Genomic DNA, 25,126 nt, shown 5'->3' on the forward strand with positions numbered 1-25,126 from the left:
TAGAAAAAAGTAATGCACTCAGCATGCACATATGCTTTGATGACCAGGCAAGTCACCTCCTTGCCTATAGGAAGTCAGCTTAAGGCTTAGCTCTCATCAGTTTCCCAAGGTGTGCTGTCAAAGAGATATCTGCCATGTCAGTTTTAGAGGCCTCCCTGTGCAAGTTGGTTACGTGGTCACCCAATTCTTTGATGGATTTCACCTGCTCATTCTGGTAGTGAGTCTCAAAGAAGTCACACAAGTGAGGGTCATTTTTGTCAGTGGCCAGTTTGTGCAAAGTACAGTAGTGACTGATTCACTTTCTTTTCCAAGTGTAATGCACACTCCATTTCAATTCAGCCCATTCTCCCAGGCATCACGGTCTGGTTTCTTGATATCCTGAAGGAAGATTCAGCCACCTTGTTGATTCTGCAGCTTCATCACTTTCTCAGCATGTTCCCTCTCATGAGAGTGGTGAAGACAATATTTGGCAAAATTCTTCAAAGCCACATCATCCTGGTCAAAGTAGCTAGACATGGACAGGTAGACATAGGAAGCGTAGAGCTCCAGGTTGATCTGGCGGTTGATGGCGGCCTCTGAGTCCTGGTGGTAGTTCTGGCCCACCTGGGAGGTGGATTTGGTCGTTGTCATGGTGGGCAGCTAAGGAGAGGGGGCTGTGCAGCACTGGAGCGGTGGTGGGGGCCTTGGGATGTCCAAGGGCACTGAGAGGAGGTGGCAGAAGGCTGGATCTGGGCAGCGGGCTGCGTTGGTCGAACTCCCCATTCTGTCCAAGCACTGTTGAAGCAGGAAACCCATGGCCACTCTGCAAAGACTGTCCAAAGTGTTTGTTTTCTTATTGTCTGGTGTTGAGAGTTCTTTAGATATTATGAATACAAGCTCTTTTCCAGATATGTAACTTGAAAATATGTTCTCTCACTCTTTTTTCGGGCTTGTCTTTGCAAAGCAAAAGTGTTAAATTTTGATCAAGTCCAGTTCATTAAAAATTTTTGAGTCATTCTTTTGATTGTGTATCTATGAAATCTTTGCCTAACCTGAAGTCATAAAGATTTTCTCCTACATTTTCTTTTATAAGTTTATAATTTTACTAGTAGCCCTGTGCACAAATCCGTGCGCCTGTAGCTAGCTGCCGCCCTCCTGTAGTTCCCCCCGCCCGCCCCCCCCATAGCTTGCTGCCCTGCCCCCTCCTGCTGATCCGTGATCCGGTCATTACTAGGTCGGTCGTTATGAAATGACCATTTGCATATTACATCTTTATTATATAGGATATTTCACATTTAGATTTCTGATCTATTTTTGTATAAGGTATGGTATAGATTGAAGGTTGAGATTCATTTGTTTGCATGTGGATGCAAATACCCAATTGTTCTAGCATCATTTACTGAAAAGAATATCCTTTGTCTATTCAATATCTTTGTACTTTTGTGAATATCAGTAGACTTTATATTGTGTGGGTTTAGTTTTGGATTGTAATTGTTTCAGTGATTGGTGTGTCTGTCTTTTTTCCAATACCACATTTGTCTTGATAACTAGCTTAGTAGTAGTCTTGAAATCAGGTAGTGTGATTCCTCTAACTTGGGTATTTATCAGATTTTAAAATAACATGTCAGTGTTTTCTGTATAGAAGCTTTAAATAAAAGCTGGAAATTAAAAATAAATTGAAAATTTAAAAAGTAATATTTTATAAATTAGAGGATTTTAAAGAACATTCTTTGAAAATTTTAATAATAGAAACTAGATGCTGCATAGGAAAAATGTTAAGGTTATGGACTTAATATTTTAGGGTCTAATGTCAGAGAGACCTATTGTAAATGTATGCTTTGGTAGAATTCTATGTAGTAATCGAGCTAATTTCACTGTTAGCATAATAATAGTATAAATTAGTACTTAGGAGTTATATGGGTGATTCCAAACTTAATAATGGGTAGGTAGTACTTTGAAAATTTGTTTCTGAGATTTTTCTTTGGAAATTAGAATCCATTTTTTCCTTAGAAATGTTGTTTTAGCCGAGGCCGGTTTGGCTCAGTGGATAGAGCGTCGGCCTGTGGACTGAAGGGTCTCAGGTTCGATTCCGGTCGGGGGCATGTACCTGGGTTGCGGGCACATCCCCAGTGGGGAGTGTGCAGGAGGCAGCTGATCGGTGTTTCTCTCTCGTCGATGTTTCTAGCTCTCTATCTCTCTCCCTTCCGCTCTGTAGAAAATCAATAGAATGTATTTAAAAAAAAAAAAAAAGAAATGTTGTTTTATATGAGTGAAGAGTTTCCAAAAACCTATTTAATTATAATGTAGCTGAACAGTGCTACTTTACTGGATCCTATAGAGTAAGTATATTAAATGCTGGAGTCATCTAAGTATTTTTTGGGAAGGGAAAGAGAAATTGAGCTCTATCTCAACTCTTGGCAATTTTGATGTTGATAAGGTATACTCTTTCTATACTACTATTTACAAATCTCCACTCTTCTTATATCAACTTTTTAAGGAGGTGGCAGTGCTTCATAAACTCATCTGAGATTCATCGTCCAACTTTCCAAAAACAATTTTAGCATTTCACATTTCTTTCAAGAGCTAGGCTGCAACAGAATCAGTCGTAGGTGCTTGTTATAAATACAGATTTTTGAATACTTTGCAGAGATTATATATAACTCACTTCTGTGGAGTAGGGCAGCAAAATATTTTCTTCCTTTCGTTTGTTTAACAAATAACACAGGCACTACTAGGTGCCTTTTAAAAGTACTTTAGGGAAAAGTATTAGAAATTCAGAGGCAGAAGCAGTAGTAAGGGTGGCTTGTGTGATAGAATTATCATTTGTAACATGGAGTACCTATGTACCTATACTTTACAGCCTCCTCTTATTACAGTAGTTTCCCTGTGTCCACAAGGTATATGTTCCAAGACCCCTAGTGGGTGCCAGAAATTGCAGATTGTACCGATCTTATATATACTCTGTTTTTTTTTCCTGTACATACATACCTTTTCACTTAAAGGAAGATCTTTACTGCTTTTTGGCAAAGCCTAACTGCCAGTATCACTACTCTTGCACTTTGGGGCTGTTATTAAGTAAAATATTGCAATCCTGACAGTCAATTTGATAACCTAGCTGGCTACCAAGAGACAATAATGAGCTAGGAGAATACACAGCATGGATACACTGAGCAAAGGGATGATACCTAGAGAGTTGGAGCAAGACGGTGTGAGATTTCATGATGCTACTCAGGACAGTGCACAATTTATAACTTATGAATTGCTTATTTCTGTAATTTTCCACTGATTATTTTCAGATCGCGGTTGAACACTGGTAACTGGGACCCTAGTTAAATGAAATTCGGGAAAGCGAAACCTAGGATAAAGGGGAATTCCTTCTCCCTCTTTCTCGTTTCCTCTAAAATTAAAATACGTGGACAAATTGGTAATTTTTTGTTGTTATGCCTGTCATTTATGTAACATTAGAAGCTCAGATTTGTTTTTAACTAATTTGCATAGTCTGTTTTTGAAATGTTAATCTTTCATTATTTTTATAATAGTCTTTTCCTCCCCAATTGATATCTTTTACCTCAATTTAAAGACACACAAAAAAGGAGGCTCAGAAACATTAAGCAACCAAATTACAGAGATAGTAAGTAGCAAAGCTGGGATTTGAGCACAGATTCATCTGACTTCAATGCCCAAGATTTTTTTTAAAATTTATCTTTATTGTTGAAAGTATTACAGATGCCCCCCTTTTTTTCCTCATTGACCCCTCTCCTCTCTACTCGTGTCCCCTTCCTAGGCCTTCACCCCACTATTGTCTGTGTCCATGGGTTATGCGTATATGCATATAAATTCTTTGGTAGATCTCTTCCTCCCCCACTCCCCTCAGGAACCTCAGTCTGTTACATGCTTCTATGTCTCTGGATCTATTTTGTTTGTCAATTTATTTTGTTCATAAGTTTTCACATATAAGTGAGATCATGTGATACTTGTCTTTCTCTGACTGACTTGTTTCATTAGCATGATATTCTCCAGGCCCCTTTATGCTGTCTCAAAGGGTAAGAGATACTTCTTTTTTTTTTTTTTTTTTTTTTTTTTTTACAGCTGCATAATATTCCATTTTATAAATGTACCACAGTTTGTTTGTTTTTGTTTTTTTTATTCATCTACTGATGGGCACTTGGGCTGTTTCCAAATCTTAGCTATTGTAAATAACATTGCTTTGAACATACATGTGCATATATTCTTTCTGATTGGTGTTTTGGGTTTCTTAGGATATATTCTTAAAAGTGGGGTCACTAGGTCAAATAGCAGTTCCATTTTTAATTTTTTGAGGAAACTCCACAGTGGCTGTACCGGTCAGTCTACATTCCCACCTGCAGTGTACTGGGGTTCCTTTTTCTCCACATCCTTGCCAGCACTTGTTGCTTGTTGATTTATTGATGATAGCCATTCTGGTGGGTGTGAGATGGTGGTACCTCTGTCATTTTAGTTTGCATCTCTCTGATGATTAGTGATTTTGAACATTTTTTCATATGTCTCTTGGCCATTTGTATGTCCTTTTTGGAGAAGTGTCTATTTAGGTCCTCTGTCCATTTTTTTTTATTGGATTGTCTCCCTTTTATTGAGTTGTATGAGTACTTTATATATTTTGGAAATTAACCCCTTATCAGAGGTATCATTGACAAATATTTTTTCCTATACAATGGATTCCCTTTTCATTTTGATGCTGGTTTCTTTTGCTGTGCAGAAGCTTTTTATTTTGATACAGACCTATTTATTTTTTGTTTCTCTTGCCCTAGGTGTTGTATCAGTGAAAATTTTGCTATGTGAGATGTCTGATATTTTGCTATGTTTTCTTCAAGGATTTTTATGCTTTCATGATTTACAGTTATGTCTTTTATCTATTTTGAGTTCTTGTGTATTGTGTAAGTTGGTGGTCTAGTTTCATTTTTTTGCAGGTACCTGTCCAATTTTATCAATACCATTAATTGAAGAGACTATCTTGACCCCATTGTATGCGTTTGCCTCCTTTATCAAGTATTAATTGAGCATAATGGTTTGGGTCAATTTCTGGGTTCTCTGTTCCATTGGCCTATATGCCTGTTCTTGTGCCAGTACCAGGCTGTTTTGAGTACAGTAGCTTTGTAGTATAACTTGATATCTGGTATTGTGATTCCTCCAACTTAGTTCTTCTTTCTCAAGATTGCTGTAGCTATTTGGGGTCTTTTTTAGTGCCATATAATTTTTGGAGTATTTGTTTTAGATCTGTAAAATATGCCATTGGTATTTTAATAGAGAGTTCATTGAATCTATAGATTGCTTTGGGTAGTATGGACATTTAAGTGATGTTAATTCTACCAATCCATGAAGATGATATATTCTTCCTCTTGTTTATATCTTCCTCTGTCTCTTTTTTCAGTGTCCTGTAGTTTTCTGAGTACAGGTCTTTTACCTCCTTGGTTAGATTTATTCCTAAGTATCTTAATTTTTTTATTGCAGTGGTAAATGTGATTTTAAATATCTTTTTAGTTTCTCTTTCTGTGCGTTCATTATTGGTGTATAAAAAAGCCATAGATTTCTGGGTGTTAATTTTGTATCCTGCTACATTGCCAAATTCATTTATTAAATCTAGTAGTTTGGTGGAGTCTTTAGGGTGTTTGTTTTTTTTTAAATGTGTAATATCATGTCATCAGCGAATAATGACAGTTTTACTGCCTCCTTTCCAATTTGGATGCCTTATTTAGGTTTTCGTCTTGTCTGATAGCTGTGGCTAAGATTTCCAGTATTATGTTGAATAAGTTGTGAAAGTGGACATCCCTATCTTGTTCCTGTTCTTAGGGGGAATGCTTTTCCTTTTTGCCCATTGAGAATGATGCTGGCTGTAGGTTTGTCATATATGGCCTTTATTATGTTGAGGCATGATCCCTCTATTCCCACTTTCCTGAGAGTTTTTATCAAAAATAGGTGTTGGATTTTATCGAATGCTTTTTCTGTGTCTATTTATATGATGATATGGTTTTTGTCTTTCAGTTTATTTATGTGATATATCACATTTATTTATTTACAAATATTGTACCAGCCTTTTTTGAGATGTCTTCTTTGATCTATGTGTTACTTAAAACTAATGTTTATTTAATAATAATCACATATTTTATGATTTTTCATCTTTTTTTCTGTTACCAATTTCTAATTCAATTCTATTGTGGTCTGAAAGCAAACTTTGTATGACTTCTATTCATTTAAATTTGTTAAGGTATGTTTTATGGCCCAGAGTGTGGTCTATCTTGGTGAATACACCATGTGAGCTTGAGAAAATATGTATTCTGCTGCTGTTGGATGAAATGCTCTGTAAGTTTCAATTAGATCCCTTTATTTTTAATTGAGTGTTTATATTTAGAGTGGTTTCTTGTAGATACCTTATAGTTGGTGTTTAAAATCTTTTTAAAATTTTATTTATTGATTTTAGAGAGAGAGGAAGGAAGAGAGAAATATTGACTTACTGATCCACCTATTTATGAATTCATTGGTTAATTCTTGTATGTGCCTTGACCAGGGATTGAACCCACAATCTTAGCTAATGGGAATACGCTCTAACCAACAGAGCTACCTGGCCAGGGCTATAGTTGAATTATGTTTTCTTATCCACTTTGTCAAGTCTCTGTTTCTTAATTATTATGTTAAGATCATTATTTTCTCTAAAGTGATTATAGTTGGATTAATGGATTTATAGCTATCATATTTGTAGCTCTTCTATATGTCGCATGTCTTTGCTTTTAAAATCTTCCTCTTTTTTTTCTGCCTTCTCTGGTTTTAATTGAGCATCTTGTATGACCTATTTTTTTTATTCTCTTAACATATCAATTATACTTCTTTAAATTTTCTGAATGGTTGGCCTAGAATTGCATTATACATTTAGTCTAATTCCATTTTTTTAAAAATTAATAAGTCTTTATTGTTAAGATTATTACAGATGTTCCTCTTTTTCCCCCCATTGCTCCCCTCCACCCCATGCCCTTACTCCCCCCCACTGTCCTTGTCTATAGGTGTAAGGTTTTTGTTCAATTTCTTCCCACACTCCCCACACCCCTTCCCCCCGAGAATTGTCAGTCCACTCCCTTTCTATGCCCCTGATTCTATTATATTCACCAGTTTATTCTATTCATCAGATTTTTTATTCACTTGATTTTTAGATTCACTTGTTGATAGATATGTATTTTTTGTCACTTTGTTGTTCATAATTTTTATCTTTACCTTTTTCTTCTCCCTCTTCTTAAAGAATATCCTTCAGCATTTCATATAATACTGATTTGGTGGTGATGAACTCCTTTAGCTTTTTCTTGTCTGTGAAGCTCTTTATCTGACCTTCAATGCTAAATGATAGCTTTGCTGGGTAGAGTAATCTTGGTTGTAGGTTCTTGCTATTCATCACTTTGAATATTTCTTGCCACTCCCTTCTGGACTGCATAGTTTCTGTTGAGAAATCAGTTGACAGTCATATGGGTACTCCTTTGTAGGTAACTAACTGTTTTTCTGTTGCTGCTTTTAAGATTCTCTCTTTGTCTTTTGCCCTTGGCATTTTAACTATGATGTGTCTTGGTGTGGTCCTCTTTGGATTCCTTTTGTTTTGGGTTCTCTGCGCTTCTTGGACTTGTAAGTCTTTTTCTTTCACTAGGTAGGGGAAGTTTTCTGTCATTATTTCTTCAAATAGGTTTTCAATATCTTGCTCTCTCTCTTTTTCTGGCACCCTTATAATTTGGATGTTGGTACGCTTGAAGTTGTCTCAGAGGCTCCTTACACTATCTTCATATTTTTGGATTCTTTTTTCTTTTTGTTTTTCCGGTTGGGTGTTTTTTGCTTTCTCGTATTTTAAATCTTTGCCTTGATTCTTGGGGTCCTCTATTCTGCTGTTGGATCTCTGTATATTATTCTTTATTTCAGTCAGTGCATGCTTAATTTCTAATTGGTCCTTTTTCATATCCTTGAGAGTCTCACTAAATTTCTTGGAGGTTTCTTGAAGATTCTTGAGTAACCTTATAACAGTGGTTTTGAACTCTATATCCAGTAGTTTTCTTTCATCCATTTCTTTCATTTGTGACTTGTTTCTTTGTCTCCGCATTTTGGCTGCTTCCCTGTGTTGATGGAGTGGCCTTGTGTGGTAGGTGTCCTATAGGGCCAGTGGCTCAGCTTCCACAATCACCTGAGGTGGGCACTCTTGGTGCACCCCTTTGTGGGCTGGGTGCACAGTCCTGTTGTAGTTAAGACTTGATTGCTGTTGGTATCACTGGGAGGAATTGACCTCCAGGCCAATTGGCTGTGAGGACCAGCTGTGTCTACAATGGAAGAACTGCTGAGCTGGAGACACCCTTCTGGGGCAGGACTTGCTTCAGTGGGGCTTTGGTGCTCACTGAGTCTGCCCCTTGAGTGTGTCCCTTATGGATCTGAGGAGTTGTAATCTGGATGGTCTCACACTGACCACTGGGTACACTGGCTCTTGGATCTCCAAGGAGGTGCTAAGTCAGCCACTGCCTGAGACCACCCAGGAGGAGCTACAGAGAGATCTGCAGATTCCTCCTCTTTGTTTGGGGTTTGGAAGTGCCCAGATGAGGCCCAGCTGTGAAGCAAGGCCAGTTGCTGCTGCTGAGCCTTGTGCCTTCTTTTGGAAGCTTTGGAGCTTTCTGACCCAGCTGCACTTTGTTAGGTTTTATGCTGCGAAAGGATGGGCCATTCATATGCAAAAGTCTCTCCTCACAGCTTGGGTGGGGTTATAAATTGGGTGGGGCGAGATCTCTGGAAATCACCAGGGCGGAGCAAACAGCAATGGCTGCCAGTCAGCCCTGCATTGGAGAGGTCCCCGCATCTCCGCGATCTGTGCCCCTGCACAAGGAACAATGATCACTGCGGGCACCTCTGAGAGAAAGCTGCCCTCGTGTTCCAGCCTGTTGCCAGACAGTCCAGCCTCTCCCCATATGACTCTGGGTCCCCAGAGTCTTGCCTGGAACTGGAGTTCAGAGCAATCAGGAGATTGTATCTCCCTTCTGATTGAAAAAAACAACCACATTGCACCCAGTTGCCAGCCCGTTTCTCGAGTGTCTCTGCACTTCCATACCTCCGCACCTCCTATCAGTCTCAGTGCGCTTTTTTTGTTCCTTTTAGTTGTGAAACTTCCACTCAGCCAGCTTTCCCGTGGTTTTGGATGACAAATGATTTGTCTTTTTGTTGTAGTTTTGATGTGGTTGTGAGAGGCAGCAAGTACATGTTTTTACCTATGCTGCCATCTTAGTTCCTCCTAATTCCACTTTTAATAACACTATACTGCCTCACAAATAGTGGAGTTACCTTATGATAGAGTAACCCAATTTATTCCTTCTGTCCATTATAATGTTGCTGTCATTTATTTCACTTATTCATAAGCTCTACTCAGTGCGCTGATGCTTTTACTGTTTTAAACAATTTTCATTAGATTATTCAGAATAAGGAAAACAAAAGGCTTAATTTATTTCTTTTCTCATGTTCTTATTGGATCAGAGTTTCTGACCTATGTCATTTTTGTTTAACCTGAAAACTTCTAACACTTCTTGTAAGGGAGGTCTACTTGCAAAAATTCCATTAGTTTTTGTGCCTGAGAAAGTATTTCTTTTTACCCTCTCCCCCTTTCAAAAAATGTGCTAAGATAAAACATAGACTGTCATCTTAATTCACGATTTTTAAGTCTACTAGTATAGTGCACTGGCATTGAGTATATTCACATTATTATATAACCATCACCACCATCTATCTTTAGAACTCTTTATTTCACAAAACTGAAATATTATGCCCATCCTATATAATAAAAGCCTAATATGCAAATCGACCAAATGGTGGAATGACTGGTCACTATGACGTGCATTGACTGCCAGGGGGGCAGATGCTCAATGCCCCAAGCCCACGGGCCCCAGGCTAGCCAAGGCGGGTGCCAGTGGGGGCCCCCCAATCGCTCCCCAGTCACCCCGCAGAGGGAGGCGACTGGCAGCAGCGGCAGGAGGCGGGGATGGGGGCGGGGCCAGCGAGTGGGAGGGGCCAGGCTGGCCAAGGCGGTTGCCAGCGGGTACTCTCCCCCCCCCAATCACCCCACGGGTTGCCCCATAGATCGCCCTTGATCGCTGGTCAGGCCTAGGGACCCTACTGCATCGGGCCTCTAGTTAAGCAATAACTACATATTTCCCTTCACCCCTAGTAACTACCATGGTATTTTTTGTCTCTCTGTATTTGACTGGGATAGGTACCTCATATAAGTGTTACCATATAATATTTGTCCTTTTGTGTCTGGCTTATTTCACTTAGCTTATTTCACTTAACATCTTCAAGGTTCATTTATGTTGTTGCCTAAGTCAGAGTTTCAGTTATTTTTAAGGCTGAATAATATTCCATTGTATGTCTATACCACATTTTGTTTCTCAATCCATCTGTCAGTGGATACATGGGTTGCTTCCATCTTTTGGCTATTGTGAATAATGCTGCTATAGACTTAAGTATACAAATATCTCTTTAAGTCCCTGTTTTCAAATATTTTGGGTATATACCTACCAGTGGAATTGCTGGTTCATATGGTAATTTCATTTTTATTTTTGAGAAACTGCATACTACTTTCCATAGAGGCTACACCATTTTACTATATTCCTACCAACAGTGCACAAGGTTCTAATTTCTTCACATGTTCAGAAATGTTTGTTATTTCCTGTTTTGTTGATAGAAGCCATCGTAATGAGTGTGAGGTGATATCTCATTGTCATTTTGATTCAAATTTCCCTAATGATTAGTGATGTTGAACATCTTTTCCTGTGTTTATTGGCCATTTGTATCTCTTCGTTGGACAAATGTCTATTCAACACCTTTGGCCATTCTTTAATTGCTTTTTGTTGTTGAGTTGTAGGAGTTCTTTATATATTCTGTATATATGATTTATAAATATTTCTCCCATTCCATATGTTATCTTTGTGCTGTTGATAGTTTCCTATGATGCACAAAAGTTGAAATCCAAATCATCTCTTTTTTGGTATTATTTATTGTGCTTTTGGTGTCATATCCAAGAAATCATTGCCAAATCCAGTGTCATGGAACTTTTTACCTATGCTTTCTTCTAAGTTTTATAATTTTAAGGCCTGACATTTAAATCTTTGACCGTTTTGAGTTAATTTTTGGATATGTTACATGGCTTTGGTATTAAATTAATGCTGCCCTCATAGATTGAGTTGGGAAGCATTTCTCTCATTTCAGTTTGCGGAAGATTGGTGTTTTCTTTTAAATGTTTGGTAGAATTCATAGTGAATCCATCTGTTCTTGTTTTTTTTGTTGTTGTTGTGAGGTTCTTGATTACTGGTAAAAATCTCCTTACTAATTACAGCTCTGTTCAGATTATCGGTATTTTTTTAAAAAATATTTTTATTGATTTCAGAGAGGAAGAATGAGGGAGAGAGAGATAGAAACATCAATGATGAAAGTGCCAGATTATCGGTATTTTTAAGATTTATTAGTATTAGAGTTGTGTTTCCAGGGTTATATCCATTTCATCTAGGTTATCCAATTTATTGACATACAGTACTTAATAGTGCTCTCTTATAATCTTTTTTATATCTGTAAAATTGGTAGTATTGTCCCATTTTTTTATCTTAGTTATTTGACTCTTCTTTCTTTTCTTCTTAGCTTAACTAAAGATTTGTTAATTTTGTTGATTTATTTGAAGACCCAACTTTTGATTTCATTGATTTTTCTATTGGTTTTCTCATCGCTGTTTTGCTTATCTCTATTACATTCTTTATTATTTTGATCTCTAGTAGCTTTGGGTTTAATACTTTTCTATTTCATTAAGATGCAGATTTAGGTTGTTGATTTGGGTTATGCATTCTTTTTTAACAAACATAGCTATACATTTCTTTCCCAGGGCAACTTTTGCTATATCCTACAAATTTTGGTATGTTGTGTTTTCATTTTAATTTTTCTTGCTTTTACATTTTCTTGTGATTTCTTCTTTGACTCATTGCTTGCTTAAAAGTGTGTTGCTTGGCCTTAGCTGATTTGGCTCAGTGGATAGAGCATCGGCCTGTGGACCTAAAGATCCAGTCAAGGGCATGTACCTCGGTTGGAGGTTCCTCCCTGGCCTGGGTCCTGATCGAGGCTCATGCAGAAGGCAACCAATTGATGTGTTTCTCTCACATTGGTTTCTCTCTGTCTTTCCCTTTCTCTTCCATTCTCTCTAAAAATCAATGGAAAAATATCCTCAGATGAGGATTAACAACAACAACAAAAGTGTGTTCCCCAGTTGGCATGGTTTAGTAGTTGGGCATCAACCTATGAACCATGAGGTCACATTTCGATTCCTGGTCAAGGCACATGCCCTGGTTGCAGGCTTGATCCCCAGTGTGGGGCGTGCAGAAGGCAGCCAATCAATGATTCTCTCTCATAATTGATGTTTCTATCTCTTTCTCCCTCTCTCTTTCTGAAATTATTAAAGACATATTTTTAAAAAAGTGTTAATTTTTTGGAATTTTTAGTTTTCCTTCTATTGATTTCTAGATTCATTCCATTGTTATCAGAAAAGATACCTTATATGATTTTAATCTTTTAATATTTATTCAGATTTGTTGTCTAATATGTGACCTATCCTATAGAAAGTTCCATGTGACTTGAGAAAATTGTGTATTCTGCTGTTGTTGAGTAGAATGTTTTATATATATTAAGTTCAATTCATCTATTTCCTTGTTAATATTGTTTTTTTCTATCCATTATTAAAATTGTACCAGTATATTGAAGTCTTGTTGTATAATTGTAGAGCTATCTATTTCTCTTTTCATTTCTGTCAATGTTTGCATCATATGTTTTTGAGCTCTGTTTACAATTATATCTTTTTAGTGAATTGACCTTTTTGTCATCATAGAATATCCTTCTTTGTCATAGTGGCTTTGACTTGCAGCCCATTTTGTTTAATCTTATCTAATAAAGAGGGAATATGCAAATTGACTGTCACATCATAACAGTCAAGATGGCTGCACCCACAGTGGAGGCAGGGATTCCATAACACAAGATGGCTGTGCCCACAGCGAAGGCCGAGTTCCCGTAATGAGCCTTAACGAGCAATCAGCAGGGACCTGAGGCTGCGCCCCCCCCTGTCTGGTGAGGCTTAACAGGGAACCTCAGGCCACGCCCCCCATCCTGGCACCAGGCTGGGGGACCTCAGGCCATGCCCCCTGCCCGGTAGGGCTTGACGGGGACCTCAGACTGCATCCCCTGCCCAGCAGGGCTTGACGGGGGTGGGGCTGGCTGGGTCTGGATCTAGCCCAATGGGGATGGGGCTGGCTGGGTCTGGGTCTCGCACGATTTTGAGGTACTGCCAGTGGGTGGGGATTTGACTCTGGGTCCCGCGGTGTGCCCCAGACTCTGACAGGAGGAAGATTTTCATATACATTTTACTAATTTTCTTTCATCTCTGACACTTCTATTATAGAGAAAGGGCAAATAGCAATATTAAGATATTTCCTCTAATTAATCCCCTTTTAATGTGCACGAAATTTGTGCACCAGGCTATTAGTATTAGTATAGCTATCTCTGCTACCCACAGGAGCACCTACATTTTTTGTATGTCTGTCTGGTGATTACAACACCATGGATTCAAACACATGTGGTTTGGACTCCTACCCTGCACAGCAGAAGACAATGGTAAACCACTGCTGCATTTTCTTTTCTTTTTATTTTTTACATTTTATTTTACTTTGAAAACCCTATGATGAGACAGTCCAAAATGAAATATGAGATAGTGCTGAAAGGTGAGAGTTCCAGGTCAGAGAGTACTCAAATGGTTACTTGGGAAGAGCAGAGGACAAATATGAATAGCATTGTTGCTAATAACATAGACCAAAGCCAGAAGGATGTCTAGCGGCTGATGAGCACAAAGGCAAAAGTAAAGTACAGTGCTGTACAACACATTCAATTAGAACCTGGAATGTAACAATTATGAATCAAGGTAAACTGAAAATTATAAAGGAAGAAATGGAACAACTAAACATTGCCATGCTTGGTGTTAGTGAGCTAAAATGGACTGGAATGCAACATTTCCAGTCAGATAACTACAAATTGTTCTACTCTGGACATGACAAACTCAGAAGAAATGGAGTGGCTTCACTACTGAGGTGAGATAGAGGACAGGCATTTAGGGGCTACACTGTAAAGGCTGACCAAGTAATATTGATGAGACTTATAGGGAAACCTGTTAACATAACCCTCCCTCAAGTCTGTGCTCCTAATTATATGCTGGAGATGAAATCAGAAGCTCATGCCAATATCCAAGGAGAATTTGATCACACTTCAAAACAAAGCATGCTGGTAATTATAGGTGATTGGAATGGAAAAGTAGGAAATGAGGGGTCAGAAATGAAGCAGGAAATTGGCTTGTGGATTTCTGTGAATCCAGCAACTTGTCCATTGCAAACACATGGTTCAAACAGCTGAACAGAAGACTATATATGGACATCACCAGATGGTAAATACAGAAATAAAAAAGACTATGTAATTGGAAGCAGGAGATGGAGAAGCTGTATTCTCTCCACTAAAACAAGAACAGAAGCAGATTGAGGCACTGACCACCAACTGTTAATATCAAACAGAATAAAGCTGAAGAAGAGCATGAAAATAATTATACTTTCAAAATATGATGTAAATAACATTCATGGTGGATTTGAAGTCCACATAAAAAACAGATGGTTAAACTTGATTGACTGACTACCAGAAGAAGTGTGGACTAAAACTAGAAATATTATTAGGGAAGATGAGAATAAACAATGCTGGAAGGAAAAATCAAGATGGATGAAGGAAAAAACACTGAAAATTGTTAAAGACAGGCAAGAGGCAAAAGTAAAAAGGTGGCAAAAGCAGGGTGAGAACCCTGAATACAGTTTTTCAACCACTATCATGTAGAGGTAAAGGGAACTATTATAATAGTCAATGTGAGAAGATAGAACAATAAAGAAGGAAAAACAAGTGACCAGAATATTAAAAAAATAAAACGAAATTCAAATAAAGAATAGTAAGGCTGAACAACTACCACTGAAGCACATATTCTGACCAGGAGAAATTAAAGGGAAGGTGGAAAAAGTATATTGAAAAATATGTACAGAAAAGAGAAAAGTAGGACATCGTTTTGTGATCATGGTATCTCCCCTGCCAGATAATTATAGGACATCGTTTTGAAGAAGATTCTTATGAGAAAAAATCTTTAATTCTAGAAAGTGAAGTGAAAACTTCCCTGAAAGTATTGGGAAGAAATAAATTACCAGTAGATGGGATACCAATAGAATTATTTCAAGATACAGAGACTGAATCTGTCAAGATCCTACCAAGAATATGTCAGTAAATATGGAAAATAAAACAATGGCCTACAGACTTGAAATGGTCAGTATACATCCCAATTTTTAAGAAAGGAGATGACTAGGAATACAGTAACTATAGGACCATTACCCTAATTTCCCCACACAAATAAAGTGATGCTCAAGGTGATGCAGCAAAGTCTTCTATCATATGTAGAACAAGTACTGCCAGATGGAGGTTAGTCTGTGTTTTATAGACTACAGTAAAGCCTTTGTGTGGATCATGAAAAGCTGTGGTTTCTCTGAAAGAAATGGGTGTGATTCAGCACTTGTTCTGATGCATAACCTCTGGTTGTGGGTAGGAAGCCACTGTGAAGACAGAATATGGAGAGACAGAATGGTTTCCTATATTAGCAGACAAGGGCACATTTTACCTCCCTATTTTATAAATATGTACTAGAACATATATGAAAAACTGGGCTAGAATCAGAGGAAGAAGGAGTGAAAATTGGTGGGAGAAATATCAATAACTTAAGATATGCAGGTGAGCATCTTACTGGCTGAAAGCAGCAATGGTTTGAAATGACTTCTGATGAAATTGAAAGGAGAAAGTGCCAAAGCAGGACTGTATTTGAACTTCAAGACAAAAATCATGATTACAGAAGAAATACATAACTTTAACATAGAATGTGCAGATATTGAAATTGTTGAAGATTTCACTTATTTTGGTTTAGTCATCAATTCAAGTGGAGATAGCACCCAAGAAATCAAGAGAAGGCCAAGACTCGGAAGGGCAGCAATGAAAGAATTATGAAAGATCACAGATGTATCATTAGAGACCAAGGTTAAGATCATCCACACCCTCATATTCTAAATTACTATGTGGATGAGAAAGCTGGACAATGAAGAAGGCTGATAGGGGAAAAAGATGACTCATTTGAAATACGGTGTTGGGGGAGAGCTCTATGGATGCCCTGAACCACCAGAAAGATGAACAAGTAGGTCCTTGAGCAAATTAAGCCTGAAATATTGCTGGAGGCAAAAATGGCAAAACTAAAGATGTTCTATTTTTCTCATATCATGAGAAGGTAGGATTCTTTGGAAAAGACAATAATTCTGGAAGAAAAATAGAAGGTGGCAGGAGAAGAGGGAAAACCACATATGAGATGGATTGACTTCATAAAAGAAGCCATAGGCATGAGTCCTCAAAGCTGAACAAGGCTACTGAGGATAGGACATTGTGGATATCACATATTCATGTGGTAACCAGGATTTGGAGCCGACTCAGTGCCATATGGCATATGGCGGTGTGCGCGCGTACATCTCTGCCTTCTTTTTTTTTAATACATTTTATTGATTTTTTACAGAGAGGAAGGGAGAGAGATAGAGAGTTAGAAACATCGATGAGAGAGAAACATCGATCAGCTGCCTCCTGCACATCTCCCACTGGGGATGTGCCCGCAACCCAGGTACATGCCCTTGACCGGAATCGAACCTGGGACCCTTGAGTCCGCAGGCCGACGCTCTATCCACTGAGCCAAACCGGATTCGGCATGCCTTCTTTTGTTTATTGTTTGCATGGGAAATCTTTTTCCATTTGTTTACTTTCAACCCGCTCATAGCTCGCTGCCCCGCCCTCCTGTAGCTCTCTGCCGCTTGTAGATTGATCATGACATTATGGTATCCCAGCTAATTTGCATATTCCTCTATTATTATATTAGACTAGAGGCCCAGTGCACGAAATTCGTGCACTGGGTGGTGGGTTCCCTCAGCCCAGCCTTCTCCTCTCACAGTCTGGGAGCCCTTAGTGGATGTCCTACTGACGGGCACAGTCTGGCAGCAGAGGCTCGGAGCAGGTGTCCCGTGTGTGTGTGTGTGTGTGTGTGTGTGTGTGTGTGTGTGTGTCTGCTGGGGGCCTGCCACACCTTGGAGGCTTGGAGCAGGCGCCCCTCTGTGTTGATCTCTCAGGCTCCTGGCCTCCACTGCGTGTTGTTTTCTCCCGTGAGCTGTGGCAGGGTGGGGTGCTGCCTTCAGGCCGCACTTTCCTGCTCACGGATCGCCAAGGAGACCCAAGGGCAGGCCCTGCTGGGTGCTGCCTGCGGGCTGTGCTTTCCTGCTCGCAGATCGCCACGGCGACCGCGGAGCAGGCCCTGCTGGGTGCTGCCTGTGGGCCACACTTTCCTGCTCTCGGATCGCCACGGTGACCCAGGAGCAGGCCATCCTGGGTGCTGCCTGCGGGCTGTGCTTTCCTGCTCGTGAATCGCCACGGCGACCTGGGAGCAGGCCCTGCTGGGTGCTGCCTGTTGGGGGCTGCCTGCAGGCCGAACTTTCCTGCTCTCGGATCACCACATTAACCCAGAAGCAGGCCCTCCTGGGTGCTGCCTGCAGGCGGCACTTTCCTGCTTGCGGATCGCCATGGTGACCGGGGAGCAGGCCCTGTTGGGGGATGCCTGCTGGCTGCACTTTCCTGCTCGCGGATCACCATGGCGACCGGGGAACAGGCCCTGCTTGGTGCAGCCTGCGGGCCACACTTTCCTGCTCTCGGGTTGCCACGGCGACCAGGGAGCAGGCCCTGCTGTTTGCTGCCTGCGGGCTGCACTTTCCTGCTCTCGGATCGCCAAGGCGACCCAGGTGCAGGCCCTGCTGGGTGCTGCCTGCTGGGGGCTGCCTATGGGCAGCGCTTTCCTGCTCACGATCCCCACTTGCAGATCGCCATGGCAACCTGGGAACAGGCCCTCCTGGGAGGCCGAGATGGCGGTGGGCGGGTGGTGGATCGCCGCTATCCCGCCCCGCGCCCTGAGTCACACAGGGGAGGCCAGGATGGCTGCGGGAGGGCGGCGGATTGCGCTGTCCCGCCCTGCATGCAGTATGCAAATTTAACGGCCATCTTTGTTGGGTTAATTTGCATACTCTTCTGATTGTCTGATGGGCATAGCAAAGGTATGGTCAGTTAGCATCTTTGTCTTTTATTAGTGTAGATATTTTAAACTGATACCAACTTATCAGTAACTTTAGTCCTTTACAGTTTGCCTCCCCATCTTTGTTATTAATGTAACAAATGACATATTATATATCATCAACCTATTGGAGGCCTGGTGCACGAATAAGTCGCTCAGTCCAGCCTGCGCCCTCTTGCAGTCCGGGACCCCTAGGGGAATGTCCACCTGCTGGCTTAGGCCCGCTCCCTGGGGGATCGTGCCTAAGCTGGTGGTCAGACATCCGTCTTGCAGTCTGGAAACACTTGGGGGATGTTCACCTGCCACCTTAGGCCTGCTACCAGGGGGATTTGGCCTAAGCTTGCAGTCAGACATCCTTAGTGCTTCTGAGGAGGCAGGATGGGCTTCTGCCACCACCGCTGTGCTCTTTCTTTTGGGTGTATACCCAGGAGTGGGATTTCTGGTTCATATTCAACATTTTTCTTAGTATTTGGTTTCCTTCAGTTTGATTATGATATGCCTAGGTGTAGATTTTTTTGGGGTATTTATTTTGCTTTGTGTTCTTAGAGCTTCCTGGATCTATGGTTTGGTGTCTTTATCATTTATTTACTTTGGAAATCTATCATTCATTAGTACTTCATTTTTTTTCCTTCTGGTATTCCTATTATGCATATGTTACAACTATTACAATTGTCTTACAATTCTTGGATATTCTGTTTTATTACTTTTTCTTTTATTTTTCTCTTTGCATTTCAGTTTGGGAAGTTTATGTTTCTGTATCTTGATGATTTTGGATTTAAAAACTTCTTTCCAGTTCATTGGGAGTGTATTTAAAATACAATTCATTTTTTGTGTACTTTTTTGTATATCATGTTACCTTGCTAGATTTTTAATTATTTGTATAATTCTGATTAAAATGTAAAAACATGGAACTACAACTTCGGAGGTCATAATTTACAACAAATGACATTTTGGTCAAGCATACAGTCTTAGACTAGTTGAAGAATGAAGGTGAGCTAATACAATTATAGTTGAATTCTGTTTTATGTATATTATTTGTAATTATTTTTTCTTAATATGACATTTTAGGGATGAAGTATATCTAACTTTTAAAATGAAAAATATTTGAATATTTCAACTTTATTTTTAATAACTTTTTTTTCTTAGGAGCTGTGGTCTTGAAGAACCTTGAAATTAAAGAAAATGCCCTGGTAGGTTTTGACTGTAAGAAATTTGATAGTGCATTTATAGACTTTTTCCTGATTTACTTTGTCACTTTAAATCATTTAATTTTGAGAAAATTTTTTGAAAATAAGTTTTGTAAAATGTGAATTTTGCAAAATGAATTCTTACTCTCCTTAAAAGCACAAACTGAGTGTGTAATTTTCTCCATATAAAAATACTTCTAATGTTTCTTTTTATATGATGTTATTTTTAGAAACATTTCTTAAAGTATAATTGATATATTATGTTATTAGTTTCTCTGTGTTTTCATTTTCCCAGTCATCTTTAGTATTTTATACCATTTTAATCATTTTTTACTATAGAATTGAGTGGCATTGATTACATTTACAGTGCTGTGCAACCATGACCAGTATCTGTTTCTAAAAGTTTGTCATTATGCCAAAGGGAACTCTGTAACCATAAAAGATACAACTTCCTAGACTTCCCTGTAGACCCTGGAAACCTCTAATGTATTTTCTATTAATTTGCCTATTTCAGTTATCTCATATAAATGGAATTATGCTATTTTGTCATTTTTCTGTCTGGCTTGTTTTACTCATTGTAATTCCTTCAAGGTTTATCCATGTTGTAGCATGTTTCAGAACATCTTTCCTTTTTATGGCTTAGTAATATTCTATATGTATATGCCACATTTTGTTTATTGATCTGTTGATGGACACTTGGATTGTTTCTGTCTTTTGGCTTTTATGAACAATGCTGGTATAAATATTGACATACACATATCTATAAATTTAAATAAGCATTGAAGATAAAGGGAAGGTGTAAGTTAACTTTAAACCCTTTAAATAATTCTAGGAAGAAAAAAGTAGTCATCTGTTGTGTACTAATATTTTACATCTGTGTATTTTTTGTAGAGTCAACTGGATGTACCATTTAAAATTAAAGTTGGTTATATAGGTAAGCTGTGTTTATTTGAACATTCCCCTTGCTGGACATGCAACCAGAATAATATGCTTGGTATCCTTATTATGTGATATTTTTAATGTTTTTGAGCATTAATTGTAAGTAATCATGTGTTTTTATCTAGATGGAGCTTAATCATATGACAAAAATATTTTATGGTCCATCTATATTTTGTCTAATATGTATGAAATTATATGCCTTATTAGATGTTAAAAATGAGTTAATTGAGAGCTAAGGTGTTACTAGAAAGCATATAACCCCTCAGTTTTTTAGGTTTCTGACTAGTTATATTTGCTATATTCTGTTTGGCCATGGATATGTGGTGTAAGGAGTAGGGTCTAGGTCAGCCAGACAGTGTGACTAGGGACCTATCAGAAATTGAGTTTCTACTCCGGAAGTTTTCTAGGTTGCCCTGAATATTGAGCTAGTTCTTGACCTGTATTATTTTACTGGTGTTCATACTTTACATTTTTCCCCTTTTTTAAAATTGAATTTATTGGGGGTGACACTAATTAACAAAATTACAAAGGTTTCCGTTGCACAATTTTATAACACATCATCTGTACACTGTACTGTGTGTTCACCACCCCAAGTCAAGTCAAACATTTTATGTTTATTGCTTAGGCAAAAACTAATTAGAATATGATGTTTTAAAATGCTTAATAAAAACGTGTTTGGTTTCTTAAATTATGTTGGTTTATTGTTTTAACTTTATTGTTTAAATTACTGTTTGAATTTTATTGCTTTAAATTTTATGCAAGATGGTAGTGTCATTAATTAAGATTTGAAAGTATACAGATATACTTTGTTGTACAGATAAGTTTGTGTAGTAGGATTTATAGAATGTTATTGCTACATATTGGTGTCAGTGGGGGAACAAGGTATTTTGAAAGCTTATCTAAATTACATGATTAATGTCCTCATAATTTTGTGCACTTATGGTTGGTGTTAGACCATTTGCCTAAGAAAATTTTCATTATCTTAATGTTGCTGAGACTCAAAGGATCTCTCTTCTCCCTTAATTTAAAGATGTTTTAGTATAAGAAGGGAAAACATGTCACCCATTGTTTTCCACCTAATATGTTTATTTTTGCATATTTCTATATGATTTTTTACATGTGTACCTTTTAATTACTTGTAATCATGGAATATGTACGATTTCATATTCTTTTTAGTTAACAGTTAGTAAAGATTTCTCATAATCCATGTTGATTTGACCTCATTTATTTTTTATGGTAGTGTTATAATCCAATGAATACATATTTGGAAATTGTAGTGATCCTGTATTTCCAAAGGTACAAAAATATTGCAGTGAACATATGCTTCACCATATTTAACAATGATAAAAGGCAATTTTCAGTGTTAATATAAGATAGTGGAAAACTGTTTAGTAATGGAGAACTATTTTGTGTGTTTTGAAACTTAGGTGCACTGTTCCCTGGAAAAAGCTAAAGAAAAAAAAAAGATAGTGGAATGTATACTGCATTAAGTACCAAATACATAAGATAATTTTGAGACTCATTTAAGGTGTTGTTTGCATACCCCTAACACAGCACCTGTCTTTCTTTAATATCAGTATTGTTATCTTCTGCTAGACAGTAAGTTTCTTGAGAAGTGGAATTAATTTTTATTGTATTCATACCACTTAGCAAAATACCTAGCATTTGGTAGGCACATTATTTGTTGAATGAAAAAAGTAATGCTTCCAAGTGAGTGGTACAGCAATATAACCAGTTTTATAGGAACATATTGTTCCCTTGCTATTATTGGATAGTAGAGGCCCAGTGCATGAAGTTCGTACACTCAGGGGGATCCCTCAGTCCAGCCTGTGCCCTCTCCACTCGGGGGATGTCTGACTGACGACTTAGTCCTGGGGAGAGCTGGCCTAAGCTGGCAGTTGGACATCCTTAGCACTGCTGCGGAGGTGGGAGAGGCTCCTTCCACCTCCACTGTGCTCACCAGCCGTGAGCCTGTATTCTGGCTGAGCGGAGCTCCCCCTGTGGGAGCACACTGACCACCAGAGGGAAGCTCCTGTGTTGAGTGTCTGCCCCCAGGTGGTCAGTGTGCATCATAGCGACTAATCTTCTGTTGTTCGGTCGATTTGCATATTAGCCTTTTATTATATAGGACTAGAGGCCTGGTGCAAGAAATTCATGCACGGGGTGTGTGTGTGTCCCTCAGCCCAGCCTGCACCCTCTGTCCTTAAGTTTATTAAATTTTTTAGATTAATTTTTAAAAATATGCTTTTATTGACTTCAGAGGGAGGAAGGGAGAGGGAGAGATAAAAACAATGATGAGAGAGAGAATCATCAATTGCTTGCCTCTTGCATGCTCCCTACTGGGGGTCGAGCCCAACTAAGGCATGTGCCCTGACCGAGAATTGAACCACCATCTCCTGGTTCATGGGTGGACACTTAACCACTGAGCAACACAGGCCGGGCCTTTTTTTTTTTTTATTAATGTATGTGAGTATATGTGTAAACAAAAATGTATGTGAGTATATGTGTAAAAAAAATTTGCTGTAAATCTGCTTGATACAGTTGTAAAAAACTGTCAAATGTGTTGCAACTCATTACATTTTGTACAAAATTTTTTTTAAAAAATCCTGACCTGCGGATATGTTTATTGATTTTTAGATAGAGTAAGGGAGAGAAATGGAGAGAGAGAGAGAGAAAGAGAGACATTGATGTGAGAGAGCTCTGACTGGGGATCGAACCCGCCACCTTTTGGTATATGGGTTGATGCTCCAACCAACTGAGCATCACTGGTCAGGGTTTTTATAACATTGGTTATGAAAAGAGATAGCTCTAAGTAGATTTTTTTCCCCTTCCTAAATTACTAACCAGTTAATGTGATAATAGTGTATTAAATAGTCTTTTCCTTTCCTAATTATGACAACTATTTCTAAATCTAGAGACTCATACTTTCTAAGGAATTTAAAAATACTTAAAAATCTTTATTAGGGAAAATTTCTAAATACACAAAACTAGAATCAATAGTATAAGCAACCCCTCACATAATATATTTTTTTTTAATTTGAGTTGTAACATATTTTGCTATTGGATTGTAAATTATTTTCATTAGTTTGAATAATTATCAAATATTTCCCATAATACCAGAGATATTTGTGTGCAATATTCTTATGGTGATAATCATACAATGTATATTATTGTACATACATTCCTGCACTGCATAATGACATTTTGGTCAACAACGGACCACTTATACGATATGGTACTATAAGATTATACGGAGCTGAAAAATTCCTACTATCTAGTAATGGCATAGCTGTTGCAACTCAAGGCATTACTCACGTGACTGTGGTGGTGCAGGTGTAAACACATCTACTGCACTGCCAGTATAAAAGTATAAGACATACACTTATGTATGGTACATAAAACTTCATAAAGACAGTAAATGGATTGTTACTATTTTATGTACTTACTATAGTATACTTTATACTTAAAATTTTTTTTAAATTCTCACCTGAGAGTATATTTTTTTGTGTGGTTTTAAAAAATATTTTCATTGATTTTTTTTTTTTTTAGAGAGAGGATATCTTTTTTATTAATTTTATGAAGAGAGGAGTGGGGAGAGAGAAAAAGAGAGAAAGAAACATCAATATGAGAGAGAAACATCAATCAGTTGCCTCCACTACACACCCTGACCAGGAATCGAACCCACAGTCTTTTGGTGTATGGGATGATGCTCAAACCACCTGAGCCACCTGGCCAGGGCTATACTTTATGTTTTTATTGTTATTTTAGAGTACACTTTTCCTACTTAAAAAAAATTGCTGTAAATCAGCATGCTCTGTTACTTTGACAGCAGCCTCTTATGTCTCATGCTCATATATCAGCAGCCTCATATGTCTCATATTACTCAGGCTCCTGATTGCATCATTTTCTCTTGTGTTTGATTGAATTTTGTGTTGTTGTGTATGGTAACCTTTTGTACAGGTTTGTAGCCTAGGAGCAGTAGGCTGTACTATGTAGCCTGGCTACGTAGTAGGCTAGACCACTGAAGTTTGTGTAAGGGCACTCTGCGTTTGCACAATGTCAAAAATCACTTAACGATGAATTTCTCAGGATGTATCCCCATTGTTAAACCGTGTGTATAATCTTTACATGTGAAAAATAAACATATAAAGTAGATAATCTTTTTTAAAGTATAAGGAAAGTACTTCTTACAGAGATTTAGAGGAAGAATGGGGATATTCTAAGTTATAATAAAAAGGATTGTTGGTTAATGGAAGAAGAATATTAGTATGTTTGTGGTACAGATAGCCATAAATATTTAGGATATCATTTAGTAGATTTTCCAACAATATTGATTAATACAAATAATTTCAAATTTTCACCACAAAGCCTTATTTTTGGTTGTAAAATAGCTTTCTATAAAGTGACTGAGCTTGTAATCTTTTCTAATGTCTGACAGAAAATAGGCTGACAGTAAATGTAGTTTAAATGAATATTTTTTGTGTTTTTTTTTTTTAATGTAGGTAACCTTAATCTTAAAATTCCATGGAAAAACCTTTATACTCAACCAGTTGTAGCTGTACTGGAAAACATTTATTTACTCATAGTGCCTTCTTCTAGTAAGTCAAATTTTAAACATTATAATTTAAATTACTCTTTTTTGTAGATGGAAAATCTTTATATTTTATTGTATTCAAAATATTTTGGGAATTTTTTTTGTGATTTTTAAAAATATATGCATTTGGTGCTAGGTAATTGAATTAAA

At 38.1% G+C, this 25,126-nt stretch overlaps 1 protein-coding gene and 1 pseudogene across 1 annotated transcript in view; one reads left to right on the forward strand and one right to left on the reverse strand.

Annotated features, from left to right (window-relative positions):
- VPS13A (vacuolar protein sorting 13 homolog A) overlaps positions 1–25,126 on the forward strand; it is a 189,847-nt gene that overhangs the window by 6,413 nt on the left and 158,308 nt on the right. Inside the window, 3 exon segments of the mRNA XM_006086823.3 lie at positions 19,403–19,446; positions 20,335–20,377; positions 24,885–24,980. Of these exon segments, the coding sequence (XP_006086885.1) occupies positions 19,403–19,446; positions 20,335–20,377; positions 24,885–24,980 (183 nt within the window).
- LOC102431555 lies at positions 87–645 on the reverse strand (annotated as a pseudogene).

The sequence above is a fragment of the Myotis lucifugus genome, unplaced genomic scaffold, assembly GCF_000147115.1.
Source record: "Myotis lucifugus unplaced genomic scaffold, Myoluc2.0 scaffold_31, whole genome shotgun sequence".
NCBI lineage: Eukaryota > Metazoa > Chordata > Mammalia > Chiroptera > Vespertilionidae > Myotis > Myotis lucifugus.